General features: G+C 34.0%; 1 protein-coding gene across 8 annotated transcripts; it reads left to right on the forward strand.

The window, feature by feature from the left end:
- The first annotated feature begins 172 nt into the window (after window positions 1–172).
- Window positions 173–27,951, forward strand: LOC105333734 (cilia- and flagella-associated protein 43). 8 transcript variants are annotated; one of them, XM_066068295.1, is made up of 43 exons: window positions 173–323; window positions 1,187–1,437; window positions 1,838–1,931; window positions 2,200–2,367; window positions 2,859–3,117; window positions 3,386–3,506; window positions 4,397–4,417; window positions 5,942–6,024; window positions 6,464–6,595; window positions 6,695–6,811; window positions 7,458–7,538; window positions 7,649–7,797; window positions 8,093–8,196; window positions 8,569–8,712; window positions 9,337–9,521; window positions 10,110–10,160; window positions 12,293–12,436; window positions 12,559–12,686; window positions 12,928–13,102; window positions 13,506–13,610; window positions 13,724–13,801; window positions 14,092–14,217; window positions 14,423–14,527; window positions 15,284–15,400; window positions 15,791–15,841; window positions 16,143–16,181; window positions 17,647–17,719; window positions 18,652–18,663; window positions 20,109–20,200; window positions 20,369–20,575; window positions 21,508–21,678; window positions 22,114–22,242; window positions 22,699–22,818; window positions 23,145–23,252; window positions 23,559–23,734; window positions 24,242–24,476; window positions 24,610–24,722; window positions 25,346–25,505; window positions 26,079–26,152; window positions 26,372–26,462; window positions 26,704–26,784; window positions 26,960–27,113; window positions 27,334–27,951. In XM_066068295.1, exons 1-43 carry the CDS (start codon window positions 295–297, stop codon window positions 27,501–27,503), a joined length of 5,223 nt encoding a protein of 1,740 aa, XP_065924367.1. In that variant the 5' UTR covers window positions 173–294; the 3' UTR covers window positions 27,504–27,951. The 8 variants fall into 8 exon arrangements, with proteins under 8 accessions (XP_065924367.1, XP_065924368.1, XP_034327591.2 ...); XM_066068296.1 differs by lacking the exon at window positions 10,110–10,160 and adding an exon at window positions 10,711–10,737; XM_034471700.2 differs by lacking the exon at window positions 10,110–10,160 and adding an exon at window positions 11,412–11,483.
- The last annotated feature ends 11 nt before the right edge of the window (window positions 27,952–27,962 follow it).

Consider the following 27,962-nt stretch of genomic DNA (forward strand, 5'->3'; position numbering starts at 1 on the left):
GATTTCGTTTCGTTTCGATTGGTTTCGTTTCGTTTCGTTTGATTTCGTTTCGTTTCGTTTCGATTTCGTTTCGCACTTTACAGGCGCCCATAAAATTGAGGCTAAGTAAAAAAAAATAAACCTTTAAAAATATCGCATATATAGATGCCATAATTCGGAATATTTTACGAACGAGTTAATAACCGTACGAGAACGGGATTTTCCACGAGAGTTTGTCCACTTCCTTAGCAACTGGTTTAGCAGCCTGAAAAACCATTATGATTATGATATAAACAATTTGTGATTTAAATAAACATGGATGCAGTTGGATCTTTAGAACTATCGTAAGTATGCATCGGTAAAAGAAATGAAAAGAGCATTGTCTCTTTAATACGGATGTCTTTTGGTGGACACACTTATTCTGTATCATTTCAGGAGTTTACTAAAACATTGTGAACATCGATACTACATTATAACTTGTAAAATTGCTTAGTATCGGATAGAACGATAACACGCGTGGTTGGTTCTAATGCTACATTCATTCTGACCAAACTTTCACACAGATTATATATATATATGTGAATACTTTAATTTCCCCATGCATTCTAGTTCATAATGCAAACATACGTTGGTCTCAGCTCCATAAACATAAACTTACAGCAAGCACTAATTGCTAGCTGGCTGATTCACTTATAGATATGAGGATTTAAGTAATAATTATGGTCTATAATGGACATTACATCCCTCCTTTCCATTTAATTTTAATGGTAAACATCTATTGTTTGTTTTTCAAAGTCACTTATGACAGTTATCACTGATATAAACATTGTCCAGAGTATATAGAAATGTTTCTTTTGCTATAAGATGATATCAGTCACTCACAGTCATTTATACATATCTAAAAAGTTTTAGTGGAGATTCAAAAGTGAGCTACAGGAATCATGTTATAACATCATCAATGTATACAAAGTGGTAATCTGGCAAGATTTATGTCTCTTCGGAAGAGATTTCACCAAAGTAATAACTCTTGAATAGAGTTTGAATCGCTTAGATTCTCAGATTAACAGAGAAGCAGCTAACTGTCTAGATTTAAAAAACTGATGACACAACCACACGACAAACAAATAAATGGACTTCAACAATTGTGAAAGCATTTCATTTCATTATACATATTTGAATATTTTAAACAGAATATATTGTTTTTCAGGTGGGCACAAGGATACAATGGTGGTAAAATTGGTTACATCGACAAAGATGTAATCTGTTACCAGGCAGGAAGTAACATCAAGTTCATTGCAGAAGATGGTGCAGAAACTGTCTTTAATTTCAAAGGAAATGGAGTTGGCCCATTCGCAGTTCACGCAACTAACAAGTGTTTTGCAGTAGCTGAAAGATGTCTCAACCCAAAAATCACTGTCTATGTATACCCAACATTCAGAGAGGCAGCAGTTTTAAAAGGTATTATTATTTTATTTACCTTGATATTGACATATCAAGATGGGTGTTATTGAATTATCATGTTATTTTATGTAAAAAAAAAAAAATAATAATAATGTAACAAAGTATCATGAAAATATATTAATTAATCATATAAAAAAGAAATTTGATTTTTTGATTGAAATTATTTCTTTTACAATGGTTGATTTAATAGAGAGGATGATGAATGTATGGGATTTAGTATTATACTTGTTGTAATTACTGTAGTTTATCAATGACAGCCTCACTAAATGTCATGTCACTCATGATCTTTTATACATGAAGTGAAGTAGTAGAATTTTTGTTTTGGCAGGAACAGATCTATTTTGTTTTAATATAGCATTTTGAAATAATCAAAATTGTTTTCTGGTTTACTTAATAGATGGGGCTAAGCTGGAATACAGGTCACTGGTTTTCTCCCACAGTGAATACATGGTCACCATCACTGGAATACCAGAATTCCAGCTCATGTTATGGTATGTTTATTTACCATTCATTTTCTTTATACACATGCCTTCATTAAAAAATAAATGGAAAAGTGTAAGATATTGATGATTTTGATATCATTTTGATATTTGCACAAATTTATGAAGCTTATAGTATTGAAATAGACAATATAGTAAAAAATAGTAAATTCTCTCACTTCTTTTTACTCTCTCTGCCAGAAATATGTTAAAATATTTTATATATTCATGTACCTTTTGTCTGCACCATATGTTAAAACTTCTCTTTCAAACATCAAAGGCGGTATACAGATGGAACGAAACTGACGTCTGTTGACATCACATCAGATCCAGTGTCCAGTGTGACCTTTAACCCGGGGAACTGGAGACAGCTTTGTGTAACCACGGAGAAATCGATGACCGTTTGGAACACCGAGCAGAGCAATGACAAATATGTCATGTTACCACAGTAAGAATATTTATTTCTCTGATGCAAGACATTACAGTCAAATTGATATCAGTGTGATAAGCATTTCAGGATTCAATTTTGGTTCTTCACAATTCATTGAACTTGTGTACCTAAGTATGTTATAGTATGATGTAATACATACTTTATAAGGAGTGGTGTTTTTTAAGAGCGAAATGTTGTCAAGTCTTGTTAACTTGAAAATTTTTATATCAAATTAAAAAAAAAACATTAAATAGAGAGAAACGATGAATAGGGCGAGGTCCACGTGGCAAGGGAAAAAAGTATCGACCTAAATTCCGTGAAATACGGTACCTGTGACTATTTTTACTTTGGAAATAAAGTTGCCAGTAGAAAATACATTTTTTTGTGAAATATGATAAAGAATGATATGAAAAACACTTTGGAGAGGTTTTTGTAAAAAAGCTCAATTGTTCAAGTCTTATGAAGTACAAGTACCGGTACATGAAATGTTCTGTAACTATTTTAACCAGGAAAATAAAGTTGCCAGCAGAGAATCCATCACTGAATTCCGATGAAGAGAAGGACCGCGACATTCCTACTCGAGCCTCCACAAGGATGACTCGATACACTATAGACCTTCCCAAGGCTGCCATTGCTGGGCTGGTTGGGGAGAGAGCCGAGGCCCTGGACGAAGTCCAGGACACCACTCCCCGTGTGGTGCCCCTGTCTCACACCTGGTCCCCAAGTGGCGATGTCTATGTGGGATGTCAAGGAGGGCAAATTCTCAAGGTACTTACACGTTGGAATCAAGCTACTCTCTGTATTTTTAAGTATAAATAACATTGTCTACTTTTTTTCTTTAAAGTGTATATGATATATGCATTATCTCAGGTCAGTTAAAAATCCAGGTTTACCTTTCAAAACATGCTTAAGATCAAGATCTAGTAAATGATTCCAGATTGTGTTTTTGTTACTAGAACCATTATGACATCATATGAAAAATCTAATTGCAACAGTACATATTAAATGCATAATGATATTATCTTTGTTACCACAGGTGGATGGAGAAATTTACAAAGCCAAGTTGTTCTATCACCCCCTACCCCCAGCCAGTGCCCCAAACTCTCGAGCCACCAGTGCCACCAGTCGCTTCAACTCCCAGCTGGACTTGACAACAGGTAAGAGGAAATTGCAAGATATACTGTACATGTGGACACAAAATTTCTTTGTTGCCATGCACATCCTTTTTTCTCCCTAAACTATGGTAAAAGATTAAATTCTACAAGTAGTTCTATTTTTTTTAGGTACATCAACCCTATACTGTAGATTTCTAATTAAGCACTAGGAATTAATAACCGTGTAAAATTGCTAGAGGTACATTTCACAAATTTATAAATCTCGCTTTTATTTTTTTGACCCATGTAAACTGAATGGAACTATGATAAAACATTTGGCTTTCCCAATTTTATGTTCTTGTGATTTGTTTCAAAACCATTGAATCGCGTATTTAAGTACTCACGTAAAATAGGGAATTTATAGTATCTTTAGACTAGAACAAAACTTTACATTATAATATTGACTATTTAAAGAAATAAACTTATGAAATCTACTTTATACCAGCATTCTTTTCGGGAGGATATTGACAAAATAACTTATAATTTTAAGTTAACAATTTAATTTAAATTTGTGAATGTGAATTAAATCATTGTTTATTCATTGAGAGCTTCAAATGTATATCTCTTGTTAAAAGGTCTTTATATAAACCTTAAAAAAAATCTATAATTTTGTTAGTTTGTTGGAGGGTTTTCACCAGTACAACCAACTAAAAATTAGAATTCATCAGCAAAAGTTAAGAAAATAAAGTTATTTACTGGAAAATATATGATACTACATGTACCTGTATAACTTCAGACTTTTAGACGGCAACATTTTGAATTCTAGCTGTTGTTGTAGGATTTGATCTATGATTAAATCTTTGGAATTCAATCCTTCATTGAATTTTGAATCCTGAGAAGAATGTTAATTATATTTTTCATTATCATGTTTAAGTATAATCTATAAATTACAGCAAAAAAGAGAACTAGATATGGTGAGCTATATGTATTTGTGAATTTGTACAATACGTGTGTGCCAGTGAATCGTCTAGAGAATCGTAGAAATGATGTAGCCAGAATCTTATAACAAGAATTTACAAATCTAAATATGTGTTTGAATGTTGATTTGGACCATTAAAAATCTGACAAGGCTGTGTCTTTAGAGGGATGTACCAATGTGATTTAAATTGTCTTTTTTTATTTGTTCATTATGTATTCGGAAGTCCCAGAAATATTGCAAGAATTTATGATCGCACAGAATTTGATGTAGCTTAATGATGAATACTTCAGTTAAAAAAAGAGGAAAAATACAACCTTCTGTTTATTCAAATGTATATTATATTAAAAAAATGTGCCAGAATCACAGTTTTAAATAGTTAACTATCAAAAAAGACTAGTTCATCAAATTTGTTGTAAACAGATGTTTTGAGTGCTTGCAGTTTGATCGAATCCATGCATCTTAATTGATAAAAAGAAAAACTCAGTTAAATTATTTTGAATTATTTAAGAATGGATGAAATACTTTCCTTTTCTTTCAAATGTGTTGTTAAATGAGACTTGGCACTGCAAAGCCAACTGACGTTCATGTTAATATAATTAACCAATTAATTAAATGATAACAATTAACAATCAACCTTACAAAATATGCTGGAGGACTGGCCTGTGTTCAAGTTTACAATTAGTTTGACAAACAGATTAATAAACTTAATAAAAGTGGTGCTCAGTCAAAATCAGTACTGCTTTATAAAGGAGGCTGGGTACTCAACAAATTAACCATCGATATCAGATCTACCTTAAATATTCAGATACCGTATATCCGGTAAAGTTCGCGATGATCTAATTTTTGCTTTTTTTGCAATCTCTTTTAAATCGCAAATAATTGAATACGCAGAAATTATATATATTCTGTGTCATTTTCTACAACAAACTTTTTTAATTGCAAAAAATGACTAATGCAAATTAAAAAGGCTACAAATTTTTCCCCATTTTCGCAAATTTTGTGACACGCAAAAAGAAACGGATATACGGTATGGTTTTTAAGCTATAAACTATATTAAAGAAGATTTCTTTACCATTCAGCTGTAAAATTTCAACATTTTCCTGTTATCCTTATACAGAGCTCTTCTTCCCAAGGAGAGTAAAATAGTCTAAAAATGGCCACAACCATCAAACCCTCTTAAATTAATATGTATTTGACATCATGTGTCATATTGCTCAATTCAGATGCAGTGTTTATTTTTTTTAAATGCAGCTTTATAACTAATCAACATAATTTTATGATCTGTTTTAGAATTGTGGTACATTAAAGGCATGACTATAAATGGGTCATTGTGGAATCAACATTCGATCAGCTTAATTCTGTTCTGTTCACAACTTTAAGCACATGCAATGTTTTTAATTTATTGCACCAATTTTTACTTTGCTTTAATTGAAAAATATATTAACTACAAGATGTAACACTCATGTTAACAAAGTTTTCTCTATTAATTGATCATTTTTTTCCCCTGATTGATTAAAAGCTGATGAAGTGAGGGATATGATTTTGGAAGGTGGAGCAGACTGCGTACTTCTCCACAAAAAGGGCCTTTATGTGGCTGGTCAAGTAAGTAGTACTGTAGATTTCATACTTTACGCAAGTACTAAATTCTGCGATTTTGTCGTTTTGTGTCATATTGCAAGAATGTATAATTGCGAGCGTTGAAATTAAAAGGGGGGGGGGGGGTTATAAAATCTGTAGGAGTTGATTGCTTGTCGTGATTAGATGAGGATAAATGTTCCTCACATTTTATTATGAATTTACAGATGGTATTTACATCATCTTTTAAGTGTAAGAATTATCAATCATTATGGAAGATCATTACATTGTACATCTATGCTAGGCAAGTTAGATTAAAGATTAACTCCTTTGCTCTCTCTTGGAGGAGAAGAGAAATAGCATTAATCCATGGCTAGCAAAGATATACATTTCGTCAAAACCATTTTTTTTTTGGATGATGAGAAATCTATATAGTATAATCATGATCACTTTTCTTTTGACATAGGATGGCATTCTGAGGCTTATTGACTTGAAATCGGAGGAATTCAAACTCTTGGAGCAGATTCCCATTGGAAATCCAGTAACATCCATGGCATTCTCTCCAAATTACAGACATTTATCTCTGGCAACTGGCAAGGTGAGTTAATAGATAAAACAAATAAACGTACAATGTGGTGGGTGTATGATTTCTGTAATGCTATTTAATGATAACTGTTCCTTTTTTGTTTTCCGACAGGGAACCCTCCATGTCTATGATATTGGGTCACCCCCCGATTCTGTCAAAACCGTGAAGAACATCCACTGGGGCAACGTTGTGGGCGTGTCATGTTTGGCGGGAAATGAATACTGTGTGGTAGGCCATTATACTGCTCATTGCTAAGTTAATGGTATATATATGTTGCTTGTGCATCTACATACATTTTAAATGTATTTTGAAATATACAGCTCAGTTTCACCAAAGGTACATATTGTAACAATACAGTGTAAATATGTGAGTGTATGATACCCTAAAAAATATTTGTCATAATTATGCCAGCGATTTTAGATGAAAAATGGACAAATTAAAGTAATAATGGATGTTAAAGTTTTAATATCCATACAATTTTTCCCATCCTGAAAATGATATTCTATTTTAAAATGCTGGGCTGCATTTTACAAAAGAACTTACGACAAAGTCGTAAATATTTACTGTCTTGTAAGATGATCTTTAGAGAACTAAATTGACATAAAACCATTTGTTTAAAAATACTTCAATTCCCATAATTATATTTTCCAGCCATAAGAATAATTCATTGATTAGTTGGTGACTAATTAGCATTCATTAATTTGGTCGTAAGTCGTAAGTTCTTTTGTAAAACGCCCTGAATCTTCTTATCCTTGTTAATCATAACTAAAATTGAATTCCATATTTTAGATTAAATGTTTCACTGCTGTCCATCATATTTAACCTTTACTAGTACAGTACATGTAACAGCTGATGACTTTTTGACTTTTTACAGTCTGTGAGAGAGGACGGGGAACTTCAGGTGTGGACCATCGACAAAGGTCTCCTGATCTCCTCAGTGTCTGTGGGCGTCCAGGTACGTATCACAATGAAATTGGGAAGAAAAAACCACAAATAAGTTCTCGTCAAATTAAACTATAAGTTCTAGCTGTACTGTGCATGTTAACGCTGGTCTGTTGTCTGTAGGCCCTGTGTCTAGCTTGCTGCCCCATGGTGCATGTGGCTGCAGTGGGGACCGTCAGTGGCCACGTTTACTATGTGGATCTGACCTTCCCGAAGAAACCTAGAGTTGTCAAGGCAATGCGAATGTACCAGGGGCCTGTTACACACCTCACGTAAGTTTTCAGTTTCAAGAAAAAAATAATTATGATTATCTTATCACTGATTATCTTCTGTAATTTGTAAAAAATGTAAACTGAATATATAAATTTGATTACTGGTCTTTTTATCTGAAGATTCACCTTAAATTTATTTTTTACAATCATGTCATTTTTGGAAATGTGATTTTAAGATTTGATTCATTTAGATAATACACAAAATCCTAAAAATAATAGACTGTAGAAGAGAAAAAGAGATCGAATTCTCATTTTATGAACTGACCAGGTTTTTTATCATACATTTGATTGACAGGTACGAGTCAGATGGGAAATACTTGGTGAGTGGCTCAGATGATGGTCATGTGATCGTGGTCGACGGCCGCGCGTCTGTTAACTTCAAACCAGTGGGATACACTAGTGAGTCTCATGTCCCTGCAATTTGATACCAAACAGTTGGGCCATCCGGTATCAGTATGATTAATATGCAACCATGAAATTACATTACCACCATTAATATTGAACTTTTCCGTAAGTTTTAGAACATGATACTATAGACACGGATTCCTAGTTTGTTGAAGAAATTTTAATTTTCATTGTAGGAAGCAACTCTTTTGTCTAAAGATTTTAGCTTGATATAATAATAAATATGTGTTTGCCAACTTTATGACATAATTTGATTTGCTAGAGATCAATCAATGCATTTGAAATAACTTTGGAAAATTTTTACCATTTTTATGTACAGTTCAATCCAGAGTTCCAAAAGTTTTAAGTATTTTCTTAACCCTGCAGCCATTCCTGGAGATATCCAGTCCATTGCTACCTTCAGTTCAAACGGAGTGACCCGGATCGTGGTGACCTCCAACACGTCTGGAAACAAGAGGAACGGGGCAGACACTGTGTTATACTTCAGAGTTTCAGAGGAGATGATGAAAGGTTAGGTCTTAGTTGATTATTACATAAACATAGGCACAGACAGGTTGTTTTAAAGGAGATGATGAAAGGTTAGGTCTTAGTTCATTATTAAATAAACATAGGCACAGACAGGTTGTTTTAGAGGAGATGATGAAAGGTTAGGTCTTAGTTCATTATTACATAAACATAGGCACAGACAGGTTGTTTTAGAGGAGATGATGAAAGGTTAGGTCTTAGTTCATTATTAAATAAACATAGGCACAGACAGGTTGTTTTAGAGGAGATGATGAAAGGTTAGGTCTTAGTTCATTATTACATAAACATAGGCACAGACAGGTTGTTTTAGAGGAGATGATGAAAGGTTAGGTCTTAGTTCATTATTAAATAAACATAGGCACAGACAGGTTGTTTTAGAGGAGATGATGAAAGGTTAGGTCTTAGTTCATTATTGAATAAACATAGGCACATAGAGATGATGAAAAGTTAGGTTTTTAGACATTGTGTAATCATGGACTCAGAAGCTCAGATGTAGAGGATGTACCAGAGGAGTTGATTGATGACTGGTACTGATAGGTGTCAAGCCATGTTTAGTTATAGACTCATTTAAATAAACGTATATTACATACATTATTTCTCTTCCTACAGATTTGAGAAGTCATGTCAACAGCCTGAAGTACGATTTTAAGGATGCCTCCATCAAAAGGATGATCCTGAAGCTGCCTATACCAGGATTTGGTGCAGCTCTAGCTGAGGAGAGCTCTTTCTTCACCATGGGTCAGATGTCCAAGAAACTCTACCAGTTCTCTCTCCCCGAGGAGCCTCCCAAAAAGGTATGCTTGCAGTCTAGTTCAGTTGTATACTAAGGTTTTTAAATTTTCTTTTTTTTTGGGGGGGGGGGGGGGAGGGGGGGGATGAGATATTCCCAATGATATGTGGTGGATTATTATAAATTCATTCAAGTGTGAAATAATAGCTTCATTATGCCCCCTGCTTAAGGACTTTGGGGATTTTTGTCATCTCTGTCTGAATTTCACCCTTTTTTATGACTCTCAGTCTACACAAATGTGGTACATGTATTTACTCCCGTAACACAAATCTTGTACGGTAATATTTTTTTCAAGTACAGGTATATATGCATATAGTTTTTACATGCTCAAATTATTTGTTTTATAATGATGATAAGCCCTATATAACTCCTTCATGCATGCTACAAAAGAAATATAGCTGGTAAATTTATATCATTATATGGTCAGCTTAGTCATTGAGGAAGGTTTGAGTTTGGTGAAAGTATCAACTTACAGAGTCATAGTTTTTTTCAAAACAAAAAGTGAAAGCAGTTAATCATGAAAAAGATTATCATGACAAATTTTCAATTAAAGTGGTTAAATAAACCTCAAAACTACAATTTCTGTACAAAGGTGGAGGTTGAAATCATAGATCATGGAGTCAAGAAGACAGTTTTGAAAGAGGTAGAAAATACTGAATGTATCAGGACTAATGTTACATTTAAAACTTGGCACAATGTTTGGTCTTCCCTGTTCCCTCAATTTCACTCATAATTTATCCTTAATCCCCAAGCCACTTTCACAATGTTGTACATGTCACAGACACATTAATTTAAAGTGGAAGCTGCGCATGCCCTGTAATAATCCTTATATAGGGCACCTGTAAACTCACCATTTAAGTATTACAAACTCACAACAAAATGACAATTGGGTCAAAATCTAGGATGTATTTGGTGGTACATTGTAGTCAGTTAGGTCTATTAATTATATATACTTTCATTATGATTATTATATATTCTAAGAGCTTGACAACAAACTATGATAATTAGCAAAATTTGACACTTTATATCATTTCGTAAATAATACACCAGGCTTGGAAAAATATTTATTGCAGGCGTGCACACATATTCCTTATTATATATCACTCTTGTTTTAAAGGTATGCGGATCTTATTTAAATGTATTCACATTTTTTGAAATATTTTCGTATCATATGCTTTGAACTGAATTTATAGGAGGAGCATCATTTGCACTTTCATATGGTTTGTAACACTTTAAAAACGAGTGCTGCCATTTGTTCCCATATTTTACAAAGCTTTACGTTTATCGTATATTTCAAGCAGTCCAGCCAGTTTGACGTTTGTTTTGCCACATACCCACCTAGTGTTACACTATATAGTTGTGTTGGATTGTTGCTATTGCCAGAAAATTTTGCAGGCTTTCACCAAAGGACAAAAAAAATTGTTTAATTTAGTTTTTTATAGATTTTATGTACCAGTATATTTAAAATAACACTGATCAGAAGAAATGTAATGATTTATACATGTAAAGATAGACTTTATGCATTTAAAAAAATGCATGCAAACTTTGTTGAATATTGTGTTCTGGTGTAGAATAGCATTGAAGGCATATAAAGAAAGCAATTAAGTTATTACATGTATTTATCTCACAGTTAATTAAGATAAATCAAGATTTACATATATTCTGTTTATTCAAATATACTTCCTGATTCCCATATTAATTATTTGTATCCTAATCATCAATTAGCATGTTCAATTTGTTAAGATTAGTGTGATAAAACCATTGAAGCAAAAAACACAAAAAAATTAAACTAAGGCAACCTCTTGAAAATTTTGGTTGGAGCATAAAGAAGTTGTGAAGAAAAATGATTCGTTAATTTAATTTAAACCTTGAATTTGATTGGTTGCTACACTAGTCAGATGATGATGATGCAATCCTGGAGGTAGATGAGGAGGAACTTGTAGATAGTGAGACTCTGTTGGCAAGGGTAAGACTGGAAAAGCTGCAGCTTCAACAAATATAACTGCTTATACTGTGCATTAATATAAGGAATGTAGACGGTCAAACTCTTTGTTGCTGGGAAAAAAAAGTTAACACTGATAAACTTGACAAAATTAATTTAGCTAGATTATCTTCCTGTGACAGTGAGGATGAATATATAATTATATGAAACTCAAATCTCCATTCTGCAGTACTTATATTAACAATTAAGGGATTCTATTGAGATTAATTATTGTTACTTTAATTTTAATGAGAAAAAAGACTTATCTAATATATTTCCTCTTTATGGTGGTTTTACAGCATTTCTTCTAATATTTTGTATACAGAAAAAACAAGCTTATGATTTTTCTTCAATTCTTGGGAATTCTTCAAATGAATTGGCTGATTAGGATCATGGCCGCTCTTATGTTTTGACTGACTTTCATTACAGTAACTTCTTACTAATGTGGAAATTAAGAAAGATCAATTCAAATAATTTTGAAATTGTGTTGGATATATATAATCCAGAATATGCTTGATAAATTAAACACTTTTAATCTCACACAACTATATAATCAGGTTGAATTTGTTACCTAAATACCTTGTCATACTAACAGCTAAGTCCGAGTGAGAACTGTTTGAAAATTTCGTGTTCACCAATTTTCAAATTTACTGATTTCTTTTTAATATTTTAGATAATAAAATTTAAGATAGAGTGTGTAATAGAAAAAAAATTCAGAACATTAAAATAAAAAGAGAAGAAGAAATATGGAGCTATATTCTAATTATTCATTCATTCAAATACAACATTTTCAGGGAAAGCCAAATGAACTATTTCCTGAGGCAGAATTTGAATCTCACCAGCTTCCAGGGGGAAAATTGCAGTTATCTCCCCATGGCAAATGGCTGGCTAGTTGTGGCACAGATGGAGCTGTACAACTTAGAGCAATGGGAACATTGGTATGCATTTATTCATTTATATATTTAAGAAATATTACTTGAAGTTATACAATAAAGGATAAAATCCTCCCCCTCTTTTGTGGATATCGATAAAAGTATGATATACTTTTTAACCTACACAGGACAGGTTTGTGGTTATTAATCCCCATGACTACCACCTGGGTGGAGTCAAGATCGTGGCATTCGCTGAAGACGCCCAGAACTTATTTACTACAGGATATGACGGTGTCCTTTGCTGCTACTCCTGGAAGTAAGTTTAATTAACTCACATGAATCGATTTCTAAAATCTAAGTTCAAGTGGAGATATAATGTGGATATAAGTAAAATATGAGTGGTTTTTAATTTTGTTAATGAAAACTCACACTGATATTGTCTGTGAAATTTTCTTGGATTGGATGGATATAACAAGATGATTAAGCTAAATGACAAATTATACATGTATCAAAAATTTATAGAACAGAGATTATTGAAACATTTTCATAACTTTCAGCTTCACCTCCACTGGAATCGGGAAAGCCAAATCAGCCATGGAAGCTGCCAGGGCTCGCAAATCCAGGCTGATGCAGATACAGAAAGATGAGGATGAGGTGGTGAGGAATTACCCAGAATTCTCAGCACCATCTGCCTCAAGACCAGTCTCAGGGGAAACAACTCAGGCTGAAAAGGTAAAACAGAATTATAATGCCAGATGCCAGATTTACAAATAACAAATAAAGAAATACATGATAATTAATCTTCATATTCAGGAATACTGCCCCTTATGCATTTGACTCTTCCATCTAAATAAAGTGAGTAATTAAAACATTATCAGGTACTTGAGCAGTATTCGTTGCTGCTATAAAACACAAGCATATGAATAGACTAGTATTTTTTGACAGCAGATTTATTTAGTAGGTAAAAATTTAGTATTTAGCATGTAAGATGAAGTGAGGATGATGAACACTCTGTGATGACGGAGCATGGAGCATGAGCGACTAGTAAACATTGGACGCAAAATTATGAACAAATTTTTACAAAAGCATCATAAGCAATTAAGTTTAGTGCATAATGCTTGTGTTATGTCTGCAGGAGAAAAAAGCAATGGAGAAAGCCCATGAGAGTGATGAGATATACCGTACTCCCACACCAGTAGCCCCTAATGATGCCACCTGGCAGCAAGTTCAGGAGTTAGAGGTAAGGCCCACAACTCTGCATCTGTTACAATTTCTACTCCAGATTGATAGACAATAATAGTTGTAATAAGCATATGGAAACAATCCACTCTTTAACTTTTGCTTTAATTTCAGTCAATTAAAGAAGAAGACAATGAGTATGCAAGTGTGAAAACTGATCTCAGGGTCCAGATTCGAGACATGAGAAGAACTGTGAGTTTTTAATACACAGGTTTTTGGTTTTTTTTTCACAGAAGTCTAAATTGATTTAATAGGGTTTCCTAAGAATTTTTATCCTAAAGCAACAGAATGGTTACCATGTTTATTACATTAAAAATGCTGTGAATTGTTGAAATCTTCTACAGGGTTTAGTTTGTAATAATAGTTAGAGAAGTTACAATACCGTAATTAAAGTTCTGTGAAAGGAATATCAAATACTGATTAATTCATAAAGTTGTTACATTTTTTGTACATGGAATACTTTAATCATTTTCTCCTCTTAGATCCAAGGGATGTTGAAGCAAAATGAGACTTTACCTGATATTGAGAAACTAGGTCGTCATGAGTTTGACCTTGACATTGAAGAGCAAAACCGCCTGCAGGCTGAGGCTGATGCTGAGGTCACCAGGGTAAGTGGTCAAAACATTAAGTCCTATCTATCTATCTCTCTCTCTCTCTCTCTCTCTATCTATCTATCTATTCATCCATCCATCCATCCATCCATCCATCTATCCATCCATCCATCCATCCATCCATCCATCTGTTTTTTCAGGATTTTTTATTGGAGGGGGTGTTATTCAGGATTTGTTTTTAAAAAATTGTTTTTGTTTTCAGGTTAGGGAAGAAATAGAATTTGAGAACCTGGCCAAGATTTATTTACGTGAAATGATCAAAAGGGAATGCTGGGATGAAATGGATGTTAAGGGCCGGGCTCTTCAGGTAAGTCTTATCACACAACACAATTAAATGTCTTCATGCAACAATAATTATTCCTTATCGTAAATTGATTGACATACAATGCAATTGCACTTTTCAATTAAAAAGTTCATTTGAGTTGATCAAATCATAAAAAATCAAAAACTCATCAATTTTCTTTTTTAAATGTCATCTTAGTGGAAATGTCTCTATGGAGAATTAAGGGTAGTAATATTAGGTGAAGAGTAATTCTGACTTAAGTTGATTAAATCCTTCTTTGTGGTATGAAGGCACATAAGGCTGGTGCTTATCCTGGTTTCTGTGGAGCAAAGCTGATTAAAGCCCATGACTCCCCTGGATGGGACACTAGTCCATCGCAGGTTAACTCCAACTCTAAGTCAGTACCAAATTTCAGCTGGTAGGACCGAGATAATCTAGATAAAGTGCCTCGTCTAAGTGCACAGCACAACATCAAGTGACCAGAACAGGGTTTGAACCAGCGACCTTTTGGTTACTGGCCTAATGCCTATTAGCAACACTGAGCCATGTGCTCCACAACTCCACAAATCTGATTTATCATGTAATAAATTTCCAAGATATCGCACAGCAAACTTTCGTACCTCTAAGGAGGACATAACAGCATACATGTATTTAGTTATTACACGTACATATCTATGAGATATGAAACCAGTGATGATATAAAACCAGTAATTTTAAAATTGGCTTTTAAACAATTTTATAATTAACAAACATGATCTGATATCTGACTATTGATTGCAGTCGTTCTTTACAACCCTGGAAGTCAGTAACTTTCCAATGAGGAAGCGGTCAGTGGCCGCAGAGAAGCAATTGCAAGTGGTGACCACCCGCCGTAAGATTGAACTGGCCGATATAGCGGTAAGCTTTCATCAATTACACTCCTTTATTTAAAATAAAAATTTGAATCTTTGTATTCATTTTTTAGTGTGCATGTTTCATTCTGTTCTCTTTTAAATATCTTTGGTTTAAATTATATTTATTCTTTAAATGTATGGCTCACTCAATAGTAGCATATTGAAATTATGATAAAAGATGTATGTTTTGAAGAATGCTGAGATATTTGAATAGTAAATCCTTAAACATTTTTTTTATTATTGCAAACTGCAAATTATTTCATCATGTATTGAAAATATATCATTATACCTCAGACTGGTGTATTTTTTCTGAGTAAATTTACAACAAATAAACCTGCTTTTTTAAAACTATTTTGCGTTTGAAATTTTTGGTATAATAAACTTTTTTTTTCAGGCTCGTAAAGCAGAACTAGAAGCAACTCGGAAACCAGGGCTGACAACAGCTGTAAGTTTAACGTATACATGTGTGTATACTATATCTAAATAGACAACTATAACACTTGCAATTTTTTACCAATGTTATTGTATGAGAGAGAGAGAGAGAGAGAGAGAGAGAGAGAGAGAGAGAGAGAGAGAGTTCTTGGAGTCCTCTCTTTCAGATTGTTTATCAAGTGTCAGTATCAGGACATCCTAGTAATGAAAGTTTTACACTGATATGTTGTTCAGAGAGAGTTGTCTGTAAATTGCTGGTATGAGAATATGCCAAGCATCTGTTTGCAGTTTCTTTCGTTGCTATTCTCCCCTAGATGTTGATAAGTATGTTACAACAGCAGAGCTATGAAAAAGTGAGTAACCAACAGTTGTCACAGGCTTATTTGGCAGTCTATTTTCAATTCAAATTGTGCATGCTGTTCCAACTGTATACAGCTTTAATTTTATTATTTTGATTTCTTTTTCAAATGTGACATTATCATTTGATATGCATCTTCGCTAGCCAAGGGTTTTCGGTCCACTTTGCTCCCCGTAAACCCATGGCGGATTTCATTACGAAAACTCGGTGACAAGCTCCATTTTGTGATTGGCTGCAGCTGCGAGTAGCTGATCCAATCGCAGTGCTTGTAAATATAAACTTTAAAAGAAAACATATGTGTGATTTTTGGTAAAACATTCGGTGCCTTTAAGTTGAGACAAAAGTTCTCGAGTACAGAGCTTACCGAACGATGTTCTAAGCACTGTGATTTCATCAATATTCGTTGAATACCAATTTTCGTGGATTTCGTTGTTTAGTTGATCCACGAAACTAAATGTTCATCGAAGTGCAATATCTATTAACATTTTGTATTGATAGGGTCATTGGCCACGAATTTACCTATCCTAAAAACTGTGATTTTCACTTTATCCACAAAAATTGATACCCTTGAATATTAATGAAACCACAGTAGTTTGCTTTAAAAACCTATAGATATTACTGGGATTGAACATAGTTCTACAAACTTGTCAAGGCTCGCGTGATCAGCATGGGAAGTAAACATGGCGAATGTAGAAGTTGCCTATCCCGTTAATACATGTATATACGTTCCTGCTTATGGTTATTGTGCCAAGGGTTTATGGGGAGCAAAGTGGACCGAAAACCCTTGGTTAGCGAAGATGTTTGATATGGGTCATTTTAAAGTCTTGTTTGTGATACATTTGTTTAATATTTAATGACATTTTCACTGCAGACTTGAGAATTTAAAAGAAAAACACTGAAAGTTGTTATTTATTTGATTCATGCATGTACAAAATGTGGATAAAGCAGGCTTTCACAATTTCATTTTAAAAACTGATTGTGTGGTTTCTTTGCATATATTTACAGGTTAAATTGCAACCATGCATTTATTTTCATATTGCATGGTTACCATGCATCTATTTTTAGAATGCATGGTTACCATGCATTTATTTTCAGATTGCATGCATGATGGTTACCATGCATTAATTATCAGACTGCATGGCTACCACTCTTCTCCATACAATATGCAGGATTTTCTTGCATGAATTGATAATTTTGCTTGATATGTTGAAACTTTTAAAATTGTTGTATATGTTTTGCAAGAATTTTAGCTTCGGGTAACCAATTTCGTGCCAAGATATATGAAAACAGAACAGTGCTTTAATAATTATTACCTTTCATTTGAATGAAGTTGGATTTTGAAAGTTAAACAACTTTCATTGTTTTTTAATTATCAAAAGATAATGGAAGTTGCAGATGTGACTTATTTTACTGTGTTGAGCAAAGATTTTATTAAAAGGTTTCGAAATTTCTGCTTACAGGATGATGAAGGTGGTGACATTGATGAGGGAGAGGAAGGGACTAAAGAGAAGCCGTCCACAACTGGCAGTCTAGGTAAGACACAGGCCCAAAATCTCTTTAGGGTCAAAAATATACTAAGTTGTGATCTCTCAGGGGTCAGGAAATTGTCCATTCCAAAAAATTTCAGATAAATAAGAGTGTTGTGCTTTCCATTATCTCTCAGTACCGATGTATTTATGTAATCTTTCAAAGGTTAGAGTTTGTGTTCCTCCCACAAAATTCTCATTGATCAGTGTCCCAACATTATCCATTATCAATTTTTTTTTTGGGGGGGGGGGGGGGGAGGTAAGGGAAAGAGCAGTCTCACCCATAATTGTCATAAGGCAGTTTCCTTTGGATGTTCTCCTAGAAATGGGGTTGGTGCTCCTCCCATAATTTTTTGGAGTTTATGTCCCTCCAATAGCTAGATTTAAAGACTGAGGGGCCGTTCTCTTAATATAGTTCATCAGGGTTGAAAGATATAGTTCCGTTACATAACCTGTGGGAGGTAGGCATTGTCCCTCCAATCATTTAACTTTTTAACCAATTCACCCTGAAATTCTTAATGATGTAGATGTAGACAAAATGAGGTTTAAATTCTGTGTATGTACTGCCAATGTGATTATACTTATCTCATTTTTGTTTATATACATAACTGTCAAAAATTCTTAATCTTAGACATTTTAAGTTTACGTTTTTTTTTTATTAAAATTTCATTTGTATGAATGCAGCCATTAGTTTTCCAACCCAAGGCTAACAAATAATTATTTAATTGTGATGTCTAACATTAAAGTTAACCTGTTTAATAACTCATACAAGATTTAACAAATAAAATGTCCCCTGAACTCTCAAGTGTAATATACTGGTATATTGCAAAAAGATAGTTCTACTGTTTAATGATATTTGACAATGATTATTATGATGATGAAAATGGTGATGGTGGTGATGAACAAAATATTTTCAATTTGATGATATGTTGATTGCAGATCAGGCAATGAGTATGTTATTATGTGATAAGTATGCAAAATTGAACTTTTGAGCAATACTAAATGCCAGAAAAATTGGAACACTCCCAAAAGATATCTATCCAATATGATAAATGTTCCATAATAGTTCTTTTGGAATAATCAACTGATTATGAAAAAGAAATGTTCTTCATTAAGTGTCGAGAAAATGTGCTGAACCACACCCTACCCCCAGTAATTGATTTTTTTTTTTATTGATTACAGTGTTGCTCAAAAGATCTTTTTCTTACCAAATGTACACTCTATCAAAAGCAACAAGCAACTTTGGTCTATGCATAAGGTCTACCAATTATTTCTCTCTGTCTTTATACCCACCTCTAGGTTATGGTAAGAGTTACGGTTCCTGCATGTGATATATATCTCTATAGTTAGGGGCACAATTCAGTATGATTTAGTTGGAAAGGGGAAGCTTCTCAATGCAACTGTTTTGTTTCAGAGATCCTCCAACATAAGTTGTGTAACAACTTTCCTTAATTATCATTAGAAGCAAATATTCAGAATCCATTTTTCTGTTATATTCACCTATAATAATTAATTTTTGCATGAAATGCTACATTGGAAAAGAAAACTTTTTATATGGGCCCTGAACTAGAGTACAGGTTTTTTTTTATTATTTGATTGAAATAAAATGGTGTAACAACGTAATATGTATACCATAGTATTATGTGCTTAGAATTGCCGTACCCAATTTATTATACTTCAATATCATTTGAGAATAAAATAAAGTTATAAATGTATCACTTGTAAAAAAAACAAAAACCAAAAAACATTATGCTGGATGCAATATAAAGTATATTGGCACATACTTAAAAAAAAGTCTACTATAAAAATTGCATGGGGGATTTTAAAATTATACTGCAGTCTGCATGTATCTTATGAACAGAGTCAACAAATAAGTTGTACATGTACTTATAATATGTACTATTATAGATATTCATTATAAATATGAAGTGCATGAGACACATTTACAAACTAGTTCTATCATTTCTGCATGCTCTAGTCAAAGACGATTCTGAAAGTTGATATACATACATTGTAAACTGTCAATCAATAACAGAACTGGCATCAATTAGCTGTACAGTAGAATCTCAGGTCAATGGTGATGGCAGACATATCATATAGCTCTCCTTGTGCTGAACTAACCAACTATTGCATCTCACTAATTCAACAGCAACAACTAAATGGATTAGATAATGATGTCGGATTGTTAACAAATTATATTTTATTAATAAATAATGAATTAATTAACTATCAATGTATGTTAACCTGTTGAAATATTCAAACATCTGTATTGCTGCATTTTTTTAAAGAATGATTTTGTTTTAGACATGAGTTTGTTTTAAATGTCTTTGTTGAATATCTGCTGCACTGTATCAAATGACGCCAGTTTTTTGACAAGTTTTGTGCTTTGTTAACAGGTGCCATGTATGGGGGAGGAAGCGACCTCTTCTACAGCCAGTTTGACTTACACACCCGGGACCAGAAAAGGAGCCAGATCATTCTTCTAGAGGTAAATGATCCAGTCAAAGTTTATATGGATAAACCTCTGGTCAATGCTTATCAGAATTGTCAGAAAGTATTTTTTGAAATCTGTAAAAAAGAAAATTCAGTTAATTAGAATAGGTCTACCTAGTCCTTTTTTTTTTATCTATATTTTTTTGGGGGCATTATTTGATAGGATGCCATCTACCGAATCAAGAACACCTTTAACAAGGAGTTTGATGATGTGTACCAGAAGAAGCTGTCCGAGATTTCCAAGATAAAGGATAAGAACAAGAGGATCGTGAAGATTCTGCAGGATCTGGACCTGACAGAGGAAGTGGTCAAGCCAGAACTGTCCATTTATGAGGACCCTGAGTCTCTGCTGACTGTGGAGGATCATGAGGTGGGTAATGGGCGCTTGGGGTGGTGGGAGGGCAATAGAAGAAGGAAGGGACTCTGAGTCTTACAGCGGGATCATGAGGTGGGTAATGGGCGCTTGGGGTGGTGGGAGGGCAATAGAAGAAGGAAGGTACTCTAAGTCTTAGTGGGGGATCATGAGGTGGGTAATGGGCGAAAGGGATGTTGGGAGGGCAATAGAAGAAAGTAGGGGCTCTGAGTCTTAGTGGAGGATCATGAGGTGGGTAATGGGCGAAAGGGATGTTGGGAGGGCAATAGAAGAAAGTAGGGGCTTTGAGTCTTAGTGGAGGATCATGAGGTAGGTAATGGGCGCTTGGGATGGTGGGAGGCCAATAGAAGTAGGTGGGCTCTGAGTCTTAGCATGTTGTTTGCTACTGGATGGTTGAGATTTGGAACCGCAAGGAAAAGAGGGAGGGGGAAGGGCTTTAGACTACTTACCCTTTGTTAGTACATGTTTACCTAAGAATTAATTAAATCAGATTGGGTATGTGATAGAGTAGGGTCATAAGATATATTAAAGGTTTTTTTGTGAGTTTGGTTGGATAGGGTTGGTATATCCTTTGGATGAACACTTGTTGAAAGAAACTCAATTGATATTGGCTCTTGAAGGAGGATAATGTTGTAGAAATAGATGTGTTCATGGTTAAAAGACTCTGTCTACTGAATCTACTCCAATGATATTCAATGAGAATCGCTCTTTGTATTATGAGGTAAATAATTGATGCAATAAAGAGGGAGCATTGAATCAGAAATTTCAGAGTGTGTTTATGATAAAAGCATTCAGTTTCTTGTGTATTATTGAAGGAGCGGAAGTCACCTGCTCAATGTTGATTATTGGGGGAAATGAGTGATCAAATTGTTCTTCATGGAAGTATACGTTAAATATTTCTGATGATTGAGCTTTTTTTGTAATACTAGGTAAAAGTGGAGAAATATCTGACAGCTGCACAGAGGAAGGAACAAGAGAGGAAAGAGAAGGAGGAAGAGGAGAGAAGAATCCGGGAGCAAGGTGACAACGCCCGAGAGAGAGGTCTCGACATGATGATGGGTGGAGTCCTGGAAATCAAGAAAGAGGACGAACTAAAGAAGGTCAGTCCATTTTACTGCTTCAGCTAGATCTCTTCTTTTCTTTTTTTCTTTTTTTGGCAGTCTTTCATTCTTCATGCATGTATGATTGGATGTTTTACCCTTCAGAAAACAAATATTCAAGAAGGTCAACAAAGCAACTTTACAAGATGCTTTATTTAAGTAATTTTTCAGTCAAGCATGAATAAAATGTTATGGCATATGAAACTAGATAAAAGTGAGTCCTTTTTGGACAGCTTTATATTTGTTGGTTTTGTTACTAGGTTTTTTGGATGCAATTTTTACATGAGAGTACTTCACAGTAAATGAATTATATTCCCTGGATCCTGTGTTTTAAAAATGCTACAGTACATAAAAAGAGGGAAAAAAACATGTACCAGTATTCTTTATGCAAGTGAAAATTTCACTGAGGTATGTATATATGATTTTTCCACTCAGGATGTCCCTAAGCCACTGTTCATGTCCACCAAGGAACCCACGGACTGGTCGGAGGATGAACAGAAACTGGCCAAAGAATACGAAAAGAAGGTCAAGGACTTGCAGGAAGAGAGGGAAAAGTACAGAAAGGTCAGCATCATGCAGTGTTAAATGGTTGCTGGTTATGCGGGAAGACTTGGGCCTCTGACTGTATTTTAACTGTGTATCAATAGATGCATAGGAGACTTCAAAAATTCCTGGCCATCACAAAAAATTTCTTATATATTTATGCAGAAACAAATTTTAAATGTATTGTACAAATTATTTTTATGTGCATGTACTACTACACATAGCAGGTTCTTTTGGCAGATCTAAAATGTTAAGATATTATGAATTTGTTTTACAAACATTCGCAATTTTTTCAATATCAAGATTTTCCATGTAATTAACATACTATAAGGTAGCATAATTTTTGTTACCGGTAACTTTAAATTTGGTGATTTAATTTTAACCACCAATATATGCCAAAATAACTATGTTGTAATTAAATGAGAGTTGACAAAGGGTGTGTTCCGTCCTGATGTGGTCTTTAATTTATTTTTATAGCAACTAGAAACTGAATTGAGAAAACTGCAAAGCATCATCCAAGAGAGCATGCAGGGCTTTGATGATAACCTGACCCAGCTGTTTATGAAGAAGATCAAAATCATGATGGTCATTTACCAGGTCAGTCCTACATCTTTTTTTTTTTTAGCAGTACGAGATTTGTCATTTGGCAGTTTAACCAAAATAAGACTTTTGTATGCTACAATATTTAGAAGGGTAGTGCTGGTTTTACAGATTTTCTATAATAGAGTATGTATTGTAGAGAAATAGAATTTTGTGAAGATTTTTATAAAAGTAATTTTTCCTCAGTATGTGGATAATTGTATAGCAGGAGTAGGTTGTTAGAATGTGGTCAAGTTCATGCAGTTATTTGTCATTTGAGTGACATTAAATCAGATGACAATCTATTTTGTGACATCGGCATTGATTGCATTCATGGTTTGCAGGAGGAGCTGAAGATCCTTCGGCTGAGGTACTCTTTGTTAGTGGAGGAAGAAATGGAGACCAGAGAGAAGGAGCTGAATCATCTGATGGAACACAAGAAGGCCATGAAGGTATTTAGAGAGACTGTGCCCCATCAATGACCTCTCATAGATTGCCTTGTGTAATGCTGGGTGGCATGAACCTAATCACCCAAATAAATCTATTTGTCAATTGTTCCAAGGTTTCTCCCATGGTGTTTTGAATGTCAAGCTTATTGTCAATGATTCAAACCACACAAAGTCTTATAAAGTTAAAACTACCCACAATATTGGTCAAATTTACAAGTAAATTTACAGAGACCTCATAATACATGTTTCATATATTAAACATTGAAATTATCAGTTTTTGTGTTTTAAACATTTGCTTTTCTTCACAAGGCTCTGACAGCCACAGCTGTGATGGAGTCCAAGAAACACATGGATGCCTTCAGAGGGCACTACGACGATTTGAATGCGGAGGACAAGGTGATGGACAAAGCGTTCAAGCGTGAATTCAACGACGTCACGGCAGTTCAACAGGATCAGCTGTACAGGCTGTTCAGGAAGAGGCCCAGGTCTGTAGCATTTTGTACCCCCACTTATTAAAGTAAATGTGTACCATTAAGTCTTTTAAGCCCTAAGCTTATTATGTTGCACAGCAAAATTGTGATTACTTTGGCAATGGTTTAAAAGACAGCCATTTCTTATCCAACTTCATCTTAAGGCAGTATAATTAACTTAATTAGAGATTGACTTTTATTGATGTCAATGGATACTAAACTGAGTGAACTAAACTTATGAAAAGTAAGAATAGTCAACTCACTTCAGATTTTGTTGAAGCTAAATAAAATTAAAAGTGGGAGAATCTGAAAAGCTAGTTTTCTTGATTTTTTTATCGATTTATGGAAGCATGTGCTTAGAAATTTTATTGACAATCAATGGCTATCATAGACCTATGGTTATTCTAGGCTTTTAAAGGATTTAAAAAAAATTGCTTCTCTTACTATGTGCCTTATCTACATACATTGTACTTGTGTTAAAAATAATTGCAAATATTAAGTTTTCATTATTTTTTTAATCAGAATCCCCAGACTGAAGGGCTTTGACACGCCCGCTCCATCTACGGCAGACTCCTCCCTGCCCAATCCGTTTGCTGACCGCCCGTCCACAGCCAGACAGCACGCCCAGGCCAAGTCCCAACTGGAGGCCGCCATTAATGACCTGGACAAAATCTCCAACATGCCCGAGGGCATTGATGAATCAGTGTGGCAACGGCTCTGTGCCTACAGGAGGGAAAAGATTGAGAATGACTTACTGGTAAAACTACCATCAATTTCACTAAAGTCTCATATTAGGAACAGTCATAGTCAATTTTATGTTTTGACGGAAAAAATAAAAAAGGATACCTATAATCAACGGTAATATTTATGCCAATTAAACTATTTCACAGATCAAACAGAAAGCCTTGGTTCTAGCTGAGATGGATAACTTTTACAAGAAGAGAGTGGAGGAAGATGAGAGGCTGAGGAATGAAATTGAGGGCATCTTTGACACACTTAACAAGTAAGGCATAGAATCTGGAGCATCCATGGCCCTGAGGCCATAAAACCTAGACAAGCCCACTTTTAATCTCGGTCTCACTTTTCAACTAAGCAGTGTCATGTGTATTCCTTTTGTGAAAGTAAGTCTTGGATCAAAAATGAGATTGTCTTAGTTTTTATGGCCAGGTATTTGTATTTGTCTAAAAAAAAGGCTGGCTGTATTTTCACTTTCTCTGCTAAGAAAAAAGTTTTGTTTAATTTCATTGATAAGAAACCGAAGGATTAGGCATGGTATATAAATTCTCTTAATCATAATTGTGAGTGTTAAATTTCTGCGTATGTTGGCATCAACTACCTGACTGTAGATTCTTTATTTAACATGTGACTTGATTACTTAATTATGTGATCCAGCTAGTTTGTACTAAATTGCGAGAGGATAAACGCAAATGCAGAACTTTTATCCTACATTAATTGTAATTTCTAATAGTTCTTGATCTTGAGGGGCACTTCTGACAATTTTAAGCAGTTATCAATTTCTCAAATTAGGAAAATGCAATGTACAGTATTGCATAAGGCCATAGTTTTACTGCAGGGATTCTGGCAGAGGTTTTGGATTGGTTTCAGTTGTTTTTTTGGTTTTTTCAGATTACATGATGACAGAGTGCGATTCAACCTGAACCTTGAGGTTCAGTTAATGCTCAAACAAGGTCAGGTGGAGGTGGATCCGACCAACTTCATTCAGGACTACAAGGACAGCGCCCTGATTCACAGGACGGTGGTGGAGGAGCTCAACAGCAACATCAAGGTGGGGCACAGGCGTGTAATGGGGGTCAAGGCGGGGGCATGTATGGGAGCTTATCTAGGTCAAGATCCAAAAGTTGAACAATTAGGTCAAGCCCCATGAATGTTGCAATATACTTCTTGAAGATATTGAATTTGTGTCTATATACAGTCAAACTTCTTTATCTTGAACTTTAATAACTTTGAGATATCAGAGTATTTGAGATATGAGGGTAAAATACTTAAAAGATAAGTGGTTTGGACTTACAAATCACTTCGACACATCCATTGTATTAGGGATATTAGTGTTCGAGATAGCGAAGTTCAACTGTTGAGGGTTTGTTTAACAAGTTAAAAAGATAAGTTGAATATACTTTCAGCATAGATTGTATAGTTTATTACTGTTAGACATATATAATATATAAGTTATTCAAATTTTCTTACTTTAAACAGTGTTAAGGTCTAGTTTGGAGGACTTAAGAATGCAGTATTTCAAAGTTTGACTAACCTGGTTTTGGTCTCTATTCTATTGGAGCATCTGTAGTATATACTATCATTGATACACAATTAAAGTTTATTTCAATTTCTTATTTTGCAGCAACTTGGTGAGAGCAAGATAACAAGTATGATGGAGAGCAAGGACTTTAGGAAAGGAATTATACAGCTAGAATGGTAATTAATTGTTAATCATAATGATTATTATTTTTTAATTGATTGCAATGAGTGTTTGATATATTTTGTATTGCTTAATGGGTAATATATTTCAAAAACGTCTTTTCAAAAAATTCAAGAAGTTGAATACTAATCACTGAGGAAGGAAATGATTCCAGGGACATTAAGATATTCTCGAAACTTATGGGGTTTGATATATACATGACTTTTTTACAACAGGGAACAAAAGCGAATGTTGATGCAAATGGAGGATCTTCAAAATAAAATGAAGGACATTCAGTTTATGAAAGTAACTAGGGAGATTCAATTGGTAAGTTTAGCTTCACATCTATCTCCACAATCTTTTTCAAATATTTTTATTATGCACTTTATCTAAATCATGCTTGCTATATCTTAAAAAAAATATTTAAATTATTAAAGAAAATTTAAAAAATTACAGTGTATTTGTATCAAATGCTAGCCAAATCTTGAAAGAAATGTAAAAGGAATTAAAAAATGGTAACCAAATTCTATTTAATAATCTAATCCATACTGTTTTGTTTTGTTTATAGTATCTATCTAATGAAGATTATGAAGGTAAAAAATCAGAAGAAATTGGAAAGTTGGAACAGACCATTCTTACACAGTTAAAGGTAAAGCATACAGGGACGTAATTGACAAGGAAGATCTAGATCTTAGGAATACAGAAATCATTTCTATTGGTGTTCTTAATGTCATTCATTTGGTTGCCAGATATTTTTAGCAATTTTAATCAAAAACCAAAAGTAGGTATAATTTTAATCAATATTCTTCCAATTTTTTTTGTAGCATCATGAGAAGAATGTCAGAGAAAAGAAGCGAATCATGAAGGATTTAGGAAAAACAGTAAAATCGCGGGATTCCGAGAACTCTTCCATGGACAATGATTTGGCGGAACTGAATGTGACGGTGAATGAGAGGAGGCATATCGATGAAGTCAATGGTAAGTATGTTACTATGGACAACATCTCATGTTTTATAGACATTTTATTGGGAAGACTATAAATACATGTACTTTGCCTTCCTCTAGATTAGTTTATTTTAGAGATTAAGGATTCTGAGTGATGAAAATCAAATGTAATTGCCACCACAAAAATATTTTAAGGTAACATAAATAGTTATTAGAGGAAATAATGACCCAAATTTATCATTTTGTTCTTTAGCGGACAGAAGATCCAATACTGGAACAGAAAAACGATATCAAGAAATCGTGCAGCGTCGAAAGTTAGTCGATCTCGCCAAAGCTCAGGCACAGGAAGTGGCTGTTTTACGAGCAGAAGTAGAGCGATTGAGAATGAGAACTTTCCCAGCTTTAGTTCAGGTTGAACACTAGCAAAGGAGAAAATGTGAACACTGTGATCGCTTATTCCTAATGTACAATTATCAGCCGAGTGTTGTCTTCAAAGAATGCAGGACAAATTAATTGCTTGTTTGAGCTTTATTTTCAATCGGAAGACAAAAATGTGACAAATTAGACCCTTGTTACTATTAATATATTAGTTTGCATGTGTTATACTTGCATTGAATTTTGTTTAAGGAATTGAATGAAATGTTAAATTTACTGCTTTATTTTCTGCAAATATTAAATGAAGTTATTTTTAAAATTAAAGATACATGTACCTGCCCTATATGGCATAAAATTTCAGTACAATTTTATGAGAAAGTTTATACAGATATTTGTTATACTGTGTATATGAAACTGAAACTATTTTATCTCTGTGATATCACTACAATGTTTATTTAAAAATGATTTGATGAAATATAAATATTTCGAAAACATTGCTAGTTTCCC

The sequence above is a fragment of the Magallana gigas genome, chromosome 8 (assembly GCF_963853765.1).
Source record: "Magallana gigas chromosome 8, xbMagGiga1.1, whole genome shotgun sequence".
In the NCBI taxonomy this organism is placed as follows: domain Eukaryota; kingdom Metazoa; phylum Mollusca; class Bivalvia; order Ostreida; family Ostreidae; genus Magallana; species Magallana gigas.